Consider the following 18,729-nt stretch of genomic DNA (forward strand, 5'->3'; position numbering starts at 1 on the left):
CTTTGTCCTTTATTTGGCCTTTAAACTGTTTTGATTCGAGCGTCACTGATGATTCTTTTGTAGATGAAACGTGCATCTGGCATACACAATTATGAGCCTTGCATCTTTGATGACTTTTTTACAGTCAGATGTGAATTTTATTAGTGCGTAGTAGTGAAAGAGTGGCGTAAGATACCAAAGAGGTATTCAAACTAATGAGTCAAAAACAAACTGACAATGCCATGACAAAGTAAGTGAACAAAAGTTAAACTAATTCAACAGTAAGATTAAACCTTCTGGTTGTTCATCTTCCTCCAATAAAGTTTTGTTCAGTTAATATCGAAGTTAAAACAATTAATAAGCATAAAATCCATTTGCTTATTTATTGGTCATGAATAATTCAAATCACAAGAGAATTTATCAGTGAATTCACATAAATAAATTACTTAGGTGTAAAGCAGGCAAAATGGAAGTTGTTTAGATTTTATATTAAGGTCTGGTAATAGATGTAAAATAAATGCAGATAATATTTAAAAATTGTTCTGGTTGAATTGGCCTTCGTTTTTAATGATTACGACTTTGACTTGCATTGAAATAACAATTTTTTGTCCTTATCAACCTTCGTTGCAGGTTTTGCTGTATTTGGGCAAATAATTGTGCTATGATAAGTTATATATGACATATGACGTTCTCTATGATTGACATACTTTGTGCCTCAATATTTCTATTTTCTCTAATTCTTCGTCAATTTATCCCTTTCTGCACCCATTGTATAAAAAAAATTTAATCAACGTGTGGTTCGTTTGATCTCAGTTCTTCATTGGTTAAAATCCGATTATGACGTCAAATTTTCTTGCTTTCCTCTGAATTTCCTATTGTGACGGCATGAAAAAAGGCGACCATGCCTGATGACGTCTCATAGAAAGAACACATCTTTTTGCAGATCATTCGAAAAGAAGGAATACATTTGCCTGCGTATTGTTTGAAAATCATTAGAGAAACAGATTCCACCACCAAATCTTGTGTAATACGATATTTATCCACTCTCGACAGTTAAATTTTAAATATTTAAAACGCTCGGCGAGCCTCGCGTTTTAAATTTGAAAATTTAACTGTCTCGAGTGGATAAATATCGTATCACACTCGATGCAGTGGTAGAATCTATATATATCTGTGTTCTAATTGTCTGTATCACTCTGCTCAGCTCTTATAAAATTGCATATCACGGCTTTGTGACGTCAAATACGTTAACCAGACCTAAATAACTTTGACCCGGACATATCACCTACGTCATAATGAATGAACCGACGTTGATAAGTTTGACCTGAACTCTGGTTTGCTGGTGAAACAAAACAAACACTTTCTTTCATGCAAAATAGTGAAAATACACAAATTCAATCCGATAAATCGCTTATCAGATTTTCATCATATTTATATTTGTAAAATATCAGCTCCTCGACACAATATGAAGCCATCTTGAACTCGTTCGCTGCGCTCACTCGACAAAAATGATTCATATTGTGACTCGCAGCTGATATTTTACAATATTAATTTATAGACAACCTGATAATCAGTACATACATAACAAACTTAAAAAAATAATAAAATAACAGAGGACATAGAAAATGCAATTTATATTAATAGTATTTTATTCCATTTTCACAGTCTTCCATGCAAATTTTGAGCTTTTATTAAGTCTCCCAAACGAAGTTTGGGAAGACTTATTGTTTTTGCTCAGTTCTTATTATTATTATGTCACCCGATCGACAATGTCTGGTGACATATTGCTTTTCCTCCGTTTCTTTTTATTATTATTTTTCTTCCACCTATTTTGTCCGAAGCGTTTCTGGGAGTTTAGTAGACCAATCCTATTGAATGGTTAACATAATGAGGTCCACCATCTAAAGTTGTGCAGGACATCTTCGGAATTTTTAAAATGGCCACCGTTACCATGGAAACAGCACAAATGCGAAAAATAGGAAAGTGTTCCAAACTTAATGAAACTTTACAGAAATGTTAGTTGGCAGATGTAAATGTGGCATTTGACTTTTGAATTTCAAAAATGGCCACCGTTGCCATGGAAACCCGAGACAAAGTTTTAACATTGGACCCTATGGGAAAATTCTTTAAGTAGCATTTACTCACTTAACATGGTAGGTCAAATACCGTGATTCTTTCATGGAATGTTCCCTGTCATGTGCCAATATGGCATCCATCTTTGAAATTTTGGAAACGATCACTGTTGCCATGGAAACGGCACAAATTCAAAAATGTCTAAAAATTTCCAAATGCTCCAAATTTACTGAAACTTAATATTAATATTAACTGGCAAGTAAAGATGAGACTTTTAACATTGGAATTTCCAAAATGGCTCCTGTTGCCATGGAAACAGAAAAAATGTCAAAAATTTCTAAATGCTCTAAATGTTCTGAAAATTGATAGAAAGAAGTATAGCAATATATTTATGTGCATTCACTGTTTAAAATGTTTCGAAATGGCTGCTGCTTAGTGGTAATGGGGGGGGGCAGGGTGACATCCGCTATTGCTTGCAATGGCAAATCTAGTTATTATTCTTCTTCCTCTTCCTTTTCCGCCACTTTTAAATTTGAACTTGTCCGCACCCATTCTCCAAAACCGCTTCTCAGATTAACTTAGGGTTTCACAATATGTTAGACCAACATGTCTAGTGGTGCAATCAGGGTTTTGTTTGTGCAATAGGGATATAAAGTTGTACTTTGAGGGGCAAAAAGAAAGGAGGGTTTTACTATAGAACATTATGGGATTTTATTTTTTAAAATTTTCAAATGATTATAAAATGAAAACCGTTTGTGATAGACACAATCTTTTTAATTGAAAATGTTCTAAATGATAAAGCACATTAAATGAAATACAGGGTTAGTCCCCAGGGGTCACCCCCACCCCCTGCCATTTAAGAAAGTTCTAATACCTTGTAAGAGGTCAAGATCCCCACCCCTAAACCATATATATTCTGGTTTGTCATGCTAAGAAGGTTTGAATGATATACAGGGTTAGTCCCCAGGGGTCATCCCGACCCCCTGCCATTTGAGAAAGTTCTAATATCTTGTAAATGGTCGAGATCCCCACCCCTAAACCATATATATTCTTGTTTGTCATTATAAAGCAAATCAAATGAAATACAGGGTTAGTCCCCAGGGGTCACCCCTACCCCCTGCCATTTAAGAAAGTTCTTATATCTTGTAAGTGGTCAAGATCCCCACCCCTAAACCATATATATTCTGGTTTGTCATGCAAAGATGATTTGAATGATATACAGGGTTAGTCCCCAGGGGTCATCCCCACCCCCTGCCATTTAAGAAAGTTCTAATATCTTGTAAGTGGTCAAGATCCCCACCCCTAAACCATATATATTCTGGTTTGTCATGCTAAGATGGTTTGAATGATATACAGGGTTAGTCCCCAGGGGTCATCCCCCACCCCCTGCCATTTGAGAAAGTTCTAATATCTTGTAAATGGTCGATATCCCCTCCCCTAAACCATATATATTCCTGTTCGTCATGTCTCGAACATTTGAATGACGTATAAGATCAGTCCCCAGGGGTTCCCCCCCCCCCCCCCCCACCCCCAATGTTCTAGTATCTTGTAAGTGGCAAGATGATTTGAATGATATACAGGGTTAGTCCCCAGGCATCACTAATGCATATAACTTTACCAAACCAATTTTCACTGGACTTTGCCCAATGTCAGACGACCCTGGGAATTACGAATTATGGGAGCTTCGTTTGGGAGACTTCGTAACAGCATCCTGTTACAATCATTTCTTGTTTTATTTCTTATTTGTTCTTGTTGACCTACATTTGACCGTATTGCGGGTTTATAAATACAACATGTCAGTAATGTCATTAAAAGCAACTATGTTGATTGAACATAAAGTGAATGAAAATAACAATGTTCTCTTCTTAAGGATGATGATGATGGATGGCTATTGAATGTGCAGCGGCAAATTGAATTAATGGAAGATACCCGAAGGGGACATTCAAAACCCCATTAGTAGAAAAGAAACTGACAACGAGCTGAAAACGAAAGTCGACGAAAAGACAAACAATTCTACAAAACACTACATAGGAAACTAAAGACTGAGAAACACGAAACCACTTCACAGGTACCGGAATGGTCAGTAGATCCTGCTACACTAGCGGCGCTTGTCATGTTGCTCATGAAAACTACAACTTTGGTGATAAGTTTTATCTGGACCTGTCACAATAGAGGAAAAAAGTATAACAAAAATATAACTCCAAGGCAATTTCAAAAAGAGGAAGTCCATAAAAACTGACAAAATCAAACGCTATCAATCTACCGAACAAAAAACAACTGCCATATTCCTGACTTGGTACAGGAATTTTCCGAAGAAAATGGTGGGTTACATCTGGTTTTATAGCTAGCTACACCTCTCACTTGTATGACAGTTGTTTATAGTTCCGTCATACTGACAAATTGGGTAAGCAACCCAAATAGACATAATAGGTTAATGTGACAATTAAAGGAGGACGGAATTTAAGTTTCTATAATTGGAACATATCCATGGTTATATGTGACACAGATATTCCATAAATGTCAACTCACTCGTGACGGTGTCCGTAATAACGACTTCAACTTTGATATTGTATCAACTCGGTTATAATTACCCCCTATGCAGGCGCTGCTGGAATCTTGCAACATAGAAATGAAAAGTTCACAATATGGAAGCTGATATCATTTTTGTCTTAAAGTTTTGTGCTCAACCAACGCTCATTGCCTATATCTAATTACAAGTCAAGATATGAGACAGACTTGACTATCTGTGGTCGATAGGACAGAGGCGTTCAACATAATCACTAAACTGAATTATTCAGTAAGTTGACATCATCAGTGTAACAGAACGTGATGTTAAATGATAATGCTAGTTTCATTTCATTCTTCACGAGAAGCTCCTGTATGAAATCAAATGTTTTATCAAATATTGTCCAACAATTGTAGAGTGAATGAATAAACATAGACGAGCAGAGTAAAATTAAATGGAGTTTCAGATTGTATATTCTGCACTTCGTAAAGAGCATATGAGCAACCAAATTAAGTTTATAAATTGTAAAATCACAATTTCAGAATAGATACCACTTGAGCAATACTTGCTTTTGTAGCTTCCAGTGCATAGAAATTGTTTGTGATCATCAAGCGGAAGCGCTTCATTCTAAAAATGTACGCACAGTCAACGCTTTTACAACCCTATGAAATTACTAAATGAAGCATGCAATACTTATGATTACATTTTTTTGCTATGATCATGCAAACACGATTACTATCATTTTTTTCTTTTATTTACCTGTTCACCTTTCTGTGGAAACGTGTGTCATCATGTATGTTACAATTCATGCAATTCATTTTGAAATGAAGAATGACACGAGATTTCTGTTAGCCAATCAAAATAACGTATAATAATGAAACATACATCTAACGTAATTATAAAAAAATTAAACTCCCTTCAAGACGTTAAAGGGTAAAGTTAGTGACAACAGTAGTTAACTGTTGCTCAAATCCCGAAAATCCACACAAACACCAAGTTTAAAGAACTAAAAGAAATCTGAACTAGAACGATTGCATCGACGACATATACGTTAGTTGAGAAACAGACTTACTGTATAAGTTAACAGCTTATGAAGGTGATCTTAAAAAGTAAAATAACCAAAATACCGAACTCCAAGCGAAATTCAAAACGGAAAGTCCTTTAAAAAATGGCAGAATCAAAAGCTCAAACACATCTAATGAATGGAAAACAACTGTCATATTCCTGACTTGGTACAGGCATTTCCTTATATAGAAAATGGTGGATTAAACCTGGTTTTATGGCTAGCTAAACCTCTCACTTGTATGACAGTCGCATAGAATTCGCATTAAAACGCGTGTATAATGTCGATTTCAGTTGTTCTCACTTATTGCACCATAAAGGAGTTTATGCATTAGGATCACACCTGTCAATAAAGTTTATATAATGAATAGCAGGTTTTTTGTTTAAGAAAATTCCTTTTTCAAATTAAAAAAATAAAATGTATTTGTGTTTAGCAAAACCCTCTTGAACATTATAACCATTTCTTCAAGACACTATTTGTTTACCATAATACCTTCTTCAGCACTTAGTCATCATACAAGATTGTGTGTGTGTTTTTTTTTTTTATCTCTTATCCTTTAATCTATAGCTATGCACTGCAAACGTAATTGTATTATACATAATCATTTATACCTTTTGTGAATGTTTTATTTTTTATTAAGGTTTCTCTTTACAAACACTTAATTCTATACATCTATACACAGTTATATTACATTATATAAATGACAAAACAATGAAAAATTATAAAATAAGGGATCATCTTAGTTAGTGACGGTTCTTTTTGCAAAAGGATAAGGGTACGTTTAATTTTAACTACTCATCTAATTATAAAAAAATAAAACATACACACTAGTCCAAAATGGTAGCATTGGTCCAGTAGTCCTTGTTTCGCCACTAACATGACTAATACATACTTGGCTTTCAAATGTTTTTGCTTTGAGCATTCCTAATGAAGGTATATATAGACAAGTGTTTCGGACGCTACGACTCTTTTCAGCACTGGGTCGATGCCTGTGCTGGTAGATTGTTAGTGCCAGAGGGTAGTCCAACAGTCAGGATTTAAAACACTTTTATGAAGTTTCCGTTGATAGTGGAAACGTCTAAACTACCGAAAAATCACTAATGTATACAACTATAAAGTTTAAAATGGGACAATACACAACAGAAGGAAAGGCAAATCTATTGTTTAGTAAGTGGATTTGTCTTGTTTGGTACCTTTAATGTTACACAATAAGACATGTTCGTTACTGACATCAAAATCTTTTTCCTTATATAACTAAGACTTTAGTCATCCGATTGTTTACACAACATCAAAGTTTAAAAAAAACCAAAACAATTGTATGTGAATAAAGTTAAGAAATAATACGAAATATCCTCTCAATTTTATGAAAGAAGAAGATAACAAGGGGATAAGATATGACCGAAAGCATGTCAAAAATTGTGCAAAATTGGAATAAGATCGGATTTGTGTGTTTCGGCATAGATTAAGAAGATACCATAGAAATACAAAATGTTTGAGAGAAAGGGCAAATTTTAAGCTCCAGCCCTTACTCACGTTTTCTCAATGAAAAAGGAAGCCGTACATATGTTACCGATATCAAAATGTATATATCTTATCAATGTTTACACAAAGTTTCATATGTAGTATCCTTAGTGTAACTTGCAGTTGATTTTTAATTCTCAGTCATCGATATATATCCATTTTTCAGGCGATCGTCATAATAGATTTCAGACGGAAGGTTTTCGTGAGACAAAGTTAAATGTTTCCCAAGTTTATTCTCCTTTACTTTCAGGAATGACATCACTTCCTCTGTCAACTCCATAACGACGTAACCAGTTCGTGGTCTCTCTGGCTTTTTTGGTGCCGATAGAGTAGCGAAAGAGGAATATTGATCGTCTACTTCCGGTATGTTACGCGATTTAATTTCTTTTCTATGTAAAGTATTTCGCACACAGTCTTGGAAGTTTGCGTCACGGAAGTCAACATGTGATTCGTCGTCACTAAGATCACTTTCCTTTGATTTTACCCAAACCCTTGTGTTTTCATAGTCCACGAGAATCTGTTGAGAATTATTTAGACTATTTTCGGACATGGTGTTTCCGTCCAGTTTTTTAATGTTAATGTAAGAATGACGGATGTCGTGACAACATGGTGGGCCTTCTTCTGGATTTGGAATTAAAACAACACTTGGAACAGACATATAATGGCTCTCCCTCTGATGAAGTGGAGAGTTCTGATCTTTGAAGGCTTCATCTAGAAGTTCTTTAAAATGATCGCTTGTGGCTAATTTATCTTCACTGTTGAAAATCCATGTTTTCTGTAAGGTACTAGGTATGTTTGATTTCCGGTAGCTTGGTACAGTTCTAATACAGTCGTCTTTGGATCTGCGACTAGGTGGGTTTGGTGCCATTGCATGTGGTAATGGATCCTCGATTGGCGGTGGTGGTGGTGGGGGCAATGGTGGTAGAGACATATTATCTAGTTCGTCCTGCTGATAGTTCCTGAAAATAAATTCATATTACTATGCTGTCTATTTTTCAATATAGATCTAGAAGAAAACATATTTTGTTGTGTATCGTTTGTTTTATCAATCTTTTCATTTACTCATTTTACAATAAAAAACAGATTTATATAAGTCAGGTTATCCGAGTATTCAAACTCAAAGCATCAAATACACACCAATGGTTCCTAATTCCAGAGGCTAACTTCTTAATATATATTTCTATATATGACCTTTTCCCATATTCAGAAGCTTTGAGCGAAATGCTTTCGCAGTCATAGATAAAACAGAATAGTCGTTTGGTCTGTAAATTTACCGTTTATGTCCTATTTCATATTCATTCGTTTTAGTTGAGTGTTGATTCGCATGGTGGGGGATACCATATCGGCACACCCTACTTTGGATACATGCATACCCTATCGACACACCCTTCTTTGGATACATGCGTACCCTATCGGCACACCCTCCTTTGGATACATGTGTACCATATCGGCACACGCTACTTAGCATACATGCGTACCATATCGGCACACCCTACTTTGATACATGCGTACCATATCGGCACAACCTACTTTGGAAACATGCATACCATATCGGCACACCCTACTTTGGATACATGCATACCATATCGGCACACCCTACTTTGGATACATGCATACCATATCGGCACACCCTACTTTGGATACATGCGTACCATATCGGCACACCCTGCTTTGGAAACATGCGTACCACCATATCGGCACACCCTACTTTGGATACATGCGTACCATATCGGCACACCCTACTTTGGATACATGCGTACCACGTGACCATATCGGCACACCCTACTTTGGATACATGCGTACCATATCGGTACACCCTACTTTGGATACATGCGTACCATATCGGCACACCCTACTTTGCATCGTTTGGAGTTCAATTTGTTCCTGAAGATTTTATTTTTATCTTGATTACTTTATACTGAATTAAATTTACGATTTAAACATCAATAAACGACATGTACCGTTGCCTGTCACTTGTCAATCAAATAACTGTTTCCAAACTATATTATGTTTGTAAAAAATATGTTTAAACACTCATGATACATGCTATTAAAAGGAAATTTACACTTGTCGGATATAGCTAAGCGTTTTCACTAAGATGACATTAAAAAAACATCTGTTTTTGATGCAAAATGCAAAAAAAATCCTGATTTAGTTCATTACAATTCACCGGTGTCATTGGCATGAATTCTATGACATGACACTTGTTCAAAGTGAAACACATAGTTAATCTAGAGGGTTAAGTAGAACCTCGGTAGTATTGTCTTCTGTCAAATATCAATTTCTGTTTAATTTATTTCAAACTTTTATGGACTCGGGATTATTTAGAGGTACCATAGTGACATTTTACTGTTCTCTATTTATATGTCTTTTGATTATTTTTCGGTTGGGTTGTCTTTTTGACGGATACACAACACATCTTTTTATTTAAATCAATAATTGTACCTTTCGAAATTATGTATGCAATCTCCACCTATGTCTGTCTGTATACCTCGATGTCTGCTGTCGGTAATGAATACAGCTGTAATTAAAATGATATTTGGATAAGATTAAAACACTGTTTTTTTGTATTGACATGAAACTAGGGATCAGTAAACATCACCTTTAAAAGGTTTTAAAACCAGGTTCAACCCACCATTTTTTTCTTAAAATGTCCTGTACCAAGTCAGGAATATGGCAGTTGTTATCAAATAGTCCGTTTCTATGTATGTTGGAGTTTGTTTTTTGTAGCAGTTAAGTGTTTATGTTGTTCCGTTGTTTTCCTCTTATAGTTGATGTGTCCCTCGGTTTTGGTTTGTGACCCGGATTTGTTTCAGTTAAATCGATTTATGACTATTGAACAGCGGTATACTGCTGTTGCCTTTATTTAAAGCTTCATACAAATAAGTTGATATTATTCTGACTATGATCTTATTTTGTATATACATTATACAACAGAATCGAGTGTGAAACGATATTTCTCCACCCATGACAGTTACATTGTGAAATGTTACTGTCGAGAGTGGAAAAATATCGTATATCATGATATATGACAGTGGAATCTGTTTCAGACTTTTGATCTGGATTCGATATGATGGCATCTTTCTTCACTGATGATCTGCTAAAAGATTGTGTTCTTTATATATGGCGTCATCAAGCACTAAACAATTTTCTTGGTGTAGCAAAATCAGAGAAAAGCAAAAATATTTAACGACATGGTTGAATTTAGGCCAACGAAGAACCGCGATCAATTAATACCAACGTCAATTATAACAAAAATAATCAACTGGTTGGGAAAGAATTAATCAAGTAGAAATATGTTTTCAAAAAACAAATTGAGCCAATAGTTTTAAAAGATAGTTCAGAAACTCTTTAATAACGTTACGCAGTCTGGACTAATCTTAAATGCCGCCTTGACTAACCAGAACACCCACAGCAGCTACATTCCCATAATGTAACATCGATTCCAAATTGATCCACTAGTATTGCATAAATCAAACAGAAGTCGAAAGTGTCATCATAATTTGAATGCAATTTTTTACCCTTTTTTCATCGGACCGACGAGAGCACCGGCATTGTTTAACACAATTTTAAAGGTTTTCTGAACCGACCTGCATCCATTACTTTTTTTCTCTGTCTTTAATATTAAGAGAGGCGAAAGATATCAAAGGGAAATTCAAACTCATAAGTTAAAGTATTGTTTCCTCTGTAATGGTATTTATAAATACACAGTGTTCATAGCACTATTATGTAACTTGCCTTCTGTTCTTCTCTGTTCCCTGAGTTCCACCATTCCGTCCAATTGGAATGCTGCATCATGGTCCCAGTACACGGCGTTGTCATGATGGAAGCTCTCTTCTCGTTCTCTGGGTTTCCTGTAATGACTCAAATAAATAATGAACGCTAACGGTATTTCCATTATTTAGAGAAATAACATGAGTATGGCCAATTAAAAACCATGTAAAGCAATGATGTTGAAAAATTAAAATGTGAACATGCAACTCATTTAATATTGCTTTCCTCACTCATATGAATGTATATAGGTCAATCAAAAGAATCTTAGGGAGCTACCATTTGATTTTTATGGGGGGGGGCTAGGATGAAAAATTTTGTCCTGCATTTTTTTTTGTTGTAATCTCTGTCCTGCCTTTTTATTTTTCACTCTATTCAGTCCTGCCTTTTTTTTATTAGTTTAACCTGACTTTTTTTACATAAATTGTCATCCTGCTTTTTTTTTGGCAAAGTTGCTCATCCTGCCTTATTTTTTTACTCAAAACTCCTGTCCTGCCTTTTTTTCTTCAAATTTCATCCTAGCCCCCCCCCCCCCCCCCCCCCCCCCCCCCATAAAATTCAAATGGTAGCTCCCTTTTTGTATATGATATGCAAATGAAGCTTTATTGAAACCAAATGTTTATACTTACAGCGATCGTCGTTTTCTATAGTAACATTTAAATAAAACAACGGTCACAATGATACCCAGGATGAGTGCGACTGATGCGTAAACTGAAAGTATAAAAACAAGTTTTATACAACGACACTCAGAAGGAATAAGACAGGAGTGTAAACTGAAAGTATAAAAACAAGTTTTATACAACGACACTCAGAAGGAATAAGACAGGAGTGTAAACTGAAAGTATAAAAACAAGTTTTATACAACGACACTCAGAAGGAATCTGATAGGAGTGTAAACTGAAAGCATAAAACACGGTCAACACATGCTCAAACTCTGGTGACGTTTTATATAGTCTGAGTAGCAGCTGCAAGCTCTTGAATACCAAATGAGTTGGGAAATGTATATCCCATATGCCGGTGAAGTTGGTATTGCTGCTAATGTGGGGGAAATTTATAATTTCAAAATGAAAATCGTCTCGTTTGTCATAGATTCCGGTACTGAGATGACCGCTTATGTCAAATTCGAGGTATAAGTCTAAAAAAGGGAAGAGGAAGCCGTGTCTGTTGTTTCTTTAAACTCTTGAGTTGTGTTTCGGACGAATGCTATAAAAGACTGGCGAAACATTCCAGTTGATTTACAGACTTATCTCCCTTTACGCTGGTCTTACCCCGCGCCTTTAAGTTTTATTTTGATTCGGTTCACATATAACAATACAAAGAGCTTTTTACTATTTCTGATATTGTTGTAGCTTTGAGTGTTTATTTAAATAAAACTGTGAAAACCAAAACCAAATTTTATCGGAAGTATTGTTTCTATCATATATAAATTGTTTCAATTGTTTTCGGATATCCTTGAATACAAATTCTTCGAAATGATTACAAAATGGAAAAGTGTATCAAAATTATGATGAACTGCATTTTTAATTTCGTGGAATGGTTTGAAATAATATGGTATTTGTTAAATGTTAAAATATTATATATTAATATTAATTAAACTCTTGAATATTTAACATTTAGTAAGATTCATCAACTCTCCGGTATCGCTTCTGCGACGAAAACTATTACAAGAAAAAGTGGCCACTTCTCTGTACCCTTTTTGTCGTGCTTTACAAAAATTATGAGACTTGATATGATTTTCAATGAGACAACTGTGTTCGTTGACCTTTAACAATCACACTGGATAATATTTTCAAGGAGCGTATACCAAAACAAAACGTTTTGGCCAACAGTGCTTTCAAAAATGTACTTAACTTATGGAAATGGCGTAACGTTACTTATTTGGTTTAAAAGAAATGAAATGACACAATCCATTAGAGTATGAGGCGGCGAAATACATATTTATGTTTAAAATCAATAAAGCTTAATGTTAAAGTGTTAAATTTAAGGATGTACTGGGCCTGTACATAAATACGGTCATCCAAAGGCTTCTTTTGTCGTCCAACAGTAAATCCCTCGCTAAACTGGGGTTTCTGTTTTGCTATTCATGATTATCCAGTCACGTCCGGTCTAAATGGGGACGTTAAATGCGATACCTTGTGTTGAGTTAGTGCCACGCTCTCTTCACTTTAAAGAAAAATTGCAATAACTCTCAGAGGAGTCCCTTTGACAAGAAAACAATTCTGACCCTTTCCAACCTACCGTCATTTCTCAGTCTCAGTCCAAATATCGTCTGCACCCTGATTGACCAATCGTGCAAAACCCCTATTGTATTAATTGATAATTTGTTCTTGTTCTAAATGTGTATGCAATATCTGCCAATGGACGTTAAGCAAACAATAATTGATTTAAAAGTGTTATTCCTGGCGGTGTATATAATTTTGTTTTACTTTATATTTACCAGACTCAAGCTGGCGGCCACTTTCAGCAGCCAATCAAGATAGCACGCACATTTTCCAGCAGCCAATTTTAATGATATGTTTAAAAAAAAAACCAAAAAAAAAAAACTGTATAAGACTCAAACGTTTCAAAAATATCAAAATCTTAGATAAATATAATAGCATCTCCTGTGACAGCGGAATTCGACACTTTCACTTTTAAGATGACAATCCGATGATGCCAGAAGCCACATTTTTGGAGGATACTGTTTAGTTAAAAAAAATGAAGCCTTTAAAATCGTGTTTTCCTTTTTTTTTCTCTCGTTTTTAATTCCGTAAGATTATCATGATTATAGGAGGTACAGAAACAATGTAAGAATGGAAAATTAAAAAATCAAAGTACAACTACTATTGTTAATATTGGATTTAAGTACGTTGTGATGAATTGTGTTATTACATCGCGATGACCGTGAGTGCATTCCGATGTATTGTTGCCGACGAGATTTCTACTTACGTAACTTTCGTGTTTGACTGGTAACCGATCTATAAATACGCGGACATTATCGAGTGCAAAATAACATTCCTTATCGCTTGTTATAAATTCATTTCTTAAATGAATACTCATAAAATATTCTTGTTTAGAACATAAATTAATAATATGAAAATGTTTTGTCGTTAGAAATATATATATAAGTAAAAAATCATTGAAAATATCTATCCACACGTACAGAAAAATTGTGTTAACGCATGCGGAAGAATATCTCAAGAACGTTTTGCGGGAAAATATAAATGCCTGCTCAAATCCAATCTATTAGAAAAATCATATTATTACAGAAGAGTGTCCACCATGCACTTGCACTGCACTATTATTAGAATAGTAAAATAGTATGATATACAAATGCATGAAAATTATATTTTATACATGTAACTGTTATATACAAACATTAATATGGTATATAACAACAAACCAGAGTATACTGATTTGTATCACTACAATATAATAGTTATTACGGTGACGTTGAATTCCCTGTCATTTATTCATTATCCACGCACGAACTTGTCTCAGAAAAAAATATATCTCTGTTCATTAACCTCACTTTCAGGTATACATATGTGATTTATTTTCCTGAGACAAGTGCTTGTGACCATCCACAAGAACTTGCGGTCATCCGATGTTCAGTACTTCAGTACTTTGATATATATATATATATATATATTTCCATTGGTCTGAATTAGAAAGATGCAGTGTAAGACAGAACACTACATACAGGCTTTCCATACACTCAGTTTAAAACATTTTTAATATCTATTTCTCTATACATGAAATGAAAACATCTCAATATACTTGTTATGTGAATCTGTGCTGTAATGTGAACAAGTAGTTTCTATGAAAATCCGACGGTGGACTTTTTTGTACGGCATGCAGCATTACTAATTTATTAATGTAAATTTGTAATTCTCTTTGTCAAATGTGCCAGTTCAATAATTGATAGATGACTAAGACATTGGATCACAACTATGCACTTAAGATGCAATATTAAACCAGAATATATTCAATGCATGGCCAAAAGTTTTCAATTTAACCCAGATTGTCAAAAACTGTCATGTATAGGAAATGCCGAGGAGTACCGAATGTGTGTGTGATTGACATGGTCAATACGTAAAGTTGCAGCTTTGGACCCCTGTGGTGTGAAGATGGGAAACGTACGTTGTGGGGCAACTTTGGACCCCTGTGGTGTCAAGACAGGCCCGGATCCCAGAAAAATATTTAAGTGAAGAACAGCCTCGGTCAATACCTTTGTAATGAGCTAGGTCCGGTTCTGAAATTTGCCGTAGGGACTAACCTAGCCTGGCATCCTGACCCAATCTAATACTTCGTCGACTGTCGAGCAGTGAGCCAGGATCCCAAGCTAGGACTAACCGAGGAGTATCGAATGTATGGTTGACATTGAAAATTCGTAAAGTTGCAGCTTTGGACCCCTGTGGTGTCTAGACGTACCCTAATCCCAGGAAGATATTTAAGTGAACGATGGCCTTGGTCAGATTATAGATATTCACAAATATTATTATTGTGTATATTCTAATTAATTTGATTCGTTTAGAAAGAGCCACACGTTCAACTATATTTTCAAAGGTAGACTGAAAACAGTAGATAGAAAAGTGATATTGCACGTTTTTTTTTTAGAATAGTGATATTGGACGGTTATTTTTAGAATATCTGACACAATCGAAACAACCAAGCAAATGAATTGGTGCTCTACTTCTGGCTTATTAACAATAATAATATAACAATTGTAGCCTTTTTATGAGGTCGATACGAGGATATATCGACATAAAGAAGTATATCGACCTCGGACTTCGTCCTCAGTCAATATACTTCTTTCAGGTCAATATATCCTCGTATCGACCTCATACAAAGGCTATATTTGTATATTATTGTTATTGTAATGCATACATGTTTAAAGCAATACAGTCTATAAGTTCAAATCATACAATTGCTATAATAATCCTATATACAACAAGACAAAGCCACACACAATTTGCTTAACACACCTTCATCGACGGCCAGGGACAACTGGAGATAAAAAAAACCGATATGAGTAGAACAAAAAGCACTAGAAACCAGTGTCAAACGATGACAAGTGCACCATCCCGTCTCCAGAGTCAGGTGCTCGGACCTATTCCTTAAAAATGTATAAATCAAATGTTTTCATTAATAAAAATGTTTATCAAGAATTAATTTTAGTGTTCACTCGTTGCATGACAACTAGAATATGACCCTATACTTTATTTCCAGAAAGTCACCTATTGGTCACTAAAAGTTACCCTATTATATATGAATACGACCTGTGATCGTCAATACAATATTTTCCCGCTATATTTAAACGAAACGCGCGAAAATACAAAGAACGCGACCTTTACGATATCAATTCATATAAAACAGATTAACATACGTGCTGTGGTTATTGAAGGTTCCCAAAAGTCATCTTTTCCGGTACCAGACGCTGTATCAGTAGAATAAGTGGTGGTCAGCATTGGATTTGTAAGATCTGAAATGAATTAGGTTTATATTGAAATTTATAAAATCCGAACAATTATTGAAAATAAGTGGAAACCGTATCGATGCCAAAGACTCGCGTAATACAATTTTGAATTTACGTCTCCTGCTATGGACACATCACTCGACATGCGAATCCTAATCAAACGACTCGTCTGGTGTCTTTAGATAGCGGTATAAAGAATCCACTAGATACATGTAAACGCAAAACGACAAGCAACAGTCCAAAAATACAACACAGAAAACCTTAATTAGCTTCTAAAATGGAATAAATTTTATCAAACAGTACCTCGTGAACAGAACACATTACCGCTGATTCTCTCCTTACATCTATTCAATGACATAACAACATGCATAAGACGTTTTATAAATGTTGGGCGATAATAATAAAAAAACATACGTGTATAATAAAAAGTAAAATCACAAAAATACTGAACTCCGAGGAAAATTCAAAAAGGAAAGTCCCCAATCAAATGGCAAAATCAAAAAAACAAACACATCAAACGAATGGATAACAACTGTCATATTCCTGACTTGGTACAGGCATTTTCTTATGTAGAAAATGGTGGATTGAACCTAGTTTTAAAGCTAGCTAAACCTTAAATAATTACACAGGTTATCTTCATTTGGCTCGGACATTTATATTGTCTATTGATAATCGCCGATTCTCTCCTTACATCCATTAGAAGACATAACAACATGCATAAGACGTTTTCAATTCAATTCAATTCAATTCAATATTTATTGTTAAGAGCACAATAGAGGCGTGATCCAAATACAGACAATAATATATTCAACAACATATAAATGAAATATAGATCCATGTAACAATAAGTCATAAGTAAATTCTATGGATACCATAACATTCAGAACTCATAATGATACCATACACATATACAGCATGATTATTCTAAGTTTTCATAATTTTACTTAAAAACACAATCACCTATATAAGATATACATGTATGGGTATATGCACAAGCGGTTATAAAGGATTATTATCCGATGAAACAGTATGATGGTCTCTCAAATCAAGAGCTTTTTCAATATACATACAAATTGATTTTAGTTCTTTTTCAGAATTAGGATTTAAAATTTTGATAAAATTTTCATCCAAATTATTTGAATTTATACCATTGATTTTGTATTTAGATCTAATTTTGTTATATTGAGGACATTCAATCAAGAAATGTATCTCATTTTAAATTGGTCCTGTGCAAAATTTACAAAATCTCTCATTAGAGGGTATTATTGGTCTTGCATACCTACCAGTTTCTATTGCTAATGAGTGTGCACTTATTCTTAATTTAGTGAGTTTTTTTCTAAGATATTTAGGAACATTAAAGTTTAAATATTCTTGTTGTTTAAATTTAGTATAAATTTTACTAAAAATAAACGTTTACCACAGTTTCCATCTCTTATTTTAGATAGTTCAAATATAATTTTATTTTTGTAGAAATCTTCTAGTTTCTGTTTGAAATTAATATTACAATGCTTGTTTAAGGGTATTCCGATATTTTTTGATAATTCAGATAATTTATTAGACCATGAATTTTCTCTACTTGTTAGAGTTTTGTCCACTTCAAAAGCAGCCTTGAGAATTTCATGTGGACCACCAGACCGTTCACCAATATCACTGAGACGCACATAGTATTTTTACATAAGTTGATAACATTTAATGCTAATAAGTAATATACCCAATTCGCACCGTACTGCTAGATTGGAAGACTTTCCATGAACCCCAAGTGTTTTTTTAAATATGGAGTTTTGTGTTTTTTCAAATTTACTTTTGACTAATGCTTCAAAATTTGGTTTGAATTCTGATATCCATACTACTGATCCATAAGTTAAAATAGGAATTATCATTGAGTTAAAGAGCTGGAGCCAAGTTTTAACAGACAAGTTTTCACTATGTGGGAGTTTAGACTTCAACGCAAAATATGCTTTTTTAGCTTTATCTGAGAGGCTTGACACTGCCTGTATAAATTTTCAAGAGCTATATGAATTTTATAAACGTTTTATAAATGTTTTATAAATGTTTTGATAACAATAAATGTTTTGGTAACAAATATACATACGTGTAGAATTTGGCTCCGACATTTACATTGTCTATTGATAATCCATTTTCTATAAATCATTCTAATGATAAATAATCAATTAATATTCGACAAGGAAATAAAAGACTTGTATTTTCAATTTATTATTTCCTTACTTTTTCAATGAGTGTTTATAGATCACTCATTTCCGGGAAGTTTATACAATATTAATTCAATATTATTTTTCATAGTCTGGCATAATTACACCGTTAAAATAATTAATCTAGCTCTTTTTTCGATTTTGTTTT

The 18,729-nt window shown here is 34.3% G+C and overlaps 1 protein-coding gene across 2 annotated transcripts; it reads right to left on the reverse strand.

Annotated features, from left to right (window-relative positions):
• Nucleotides 1–6,225: 6,225 nt before the first annotated feature.
• On the reverse strand, nucleotides 6,226–18,563 carry LOC127724548 (uncharacterized). 2 transcript variants are annotated; one of them, XM_052231535.1, is made up of 6 exons: nucleotides 18,464–18,563; nucleotides 16,282–16,377; nucleotides 11,543–11,624; nucleotides 10,881–10,996; nucleotides 9,588–9,663; nucleotides 6,226–8,101 (listed from the first exon to the last, which is right to left on the reverse strand). In XM_052231535.1, the coding sequence occupies exons 1-6, from the start codon at nucleotides 18,483–18,485 to the stop codon at nucleotides 7,273–7,275; spliced, it is 1,221 nt and encodes a 406-aa protein (XP_052087495.1). In that variant the 5' UTR covers nucleotides 18,486–18,563; the 3' UTR covers nucleotides 6,226–7,272. The 2 variants fall into 2 exon arrangements, with proteins under 2 accessions (XP_052087495.1, XP_052087494.1); XM_052231534.1 differs by having other exon boundaries at nucleotides 10,881–11,005.
• Between the last annotated feature and the right edge of the window lie 166 nt (nucleotides 18,564–18,729).

Source organism: Mytilus californianus, unplaced genomic scaffold (genome assembly GCF_021869535.1).
Source record: "Mytilus californianus isolate M0D057914Y unplaced genomic scaffold, xbMytCali1.0.p SCAF_14, whole genome shotgun sequence".
Taxonomy (NCBI): Eukaryota; Metazoa; Mollusca; class Bivalvia; order Mytilida; family Mytilidae; genus Mytilus; species Mytilus californianus.

Coding starts and splice junctions, on each gene's coding strand:
- LOC127724548 (XM_052231534.1), bottom strand. CDS start 18,485: ATGTCGGAGCCAAATTCTACAC. Junction 11,625..16,281: donor ACCTTCAATAACCACAGCAC/GTATGTTAATCT, acceptor TTATACTTTCAG/TTTACGCATCAGTCGCACTC. Junction 8,102..9,587: donor TGCATACATAATTTCGAAAG/GTACAATTATTG, acceptor ATTTATTTTCAG/GAACTATCAGCAGGACGAAC.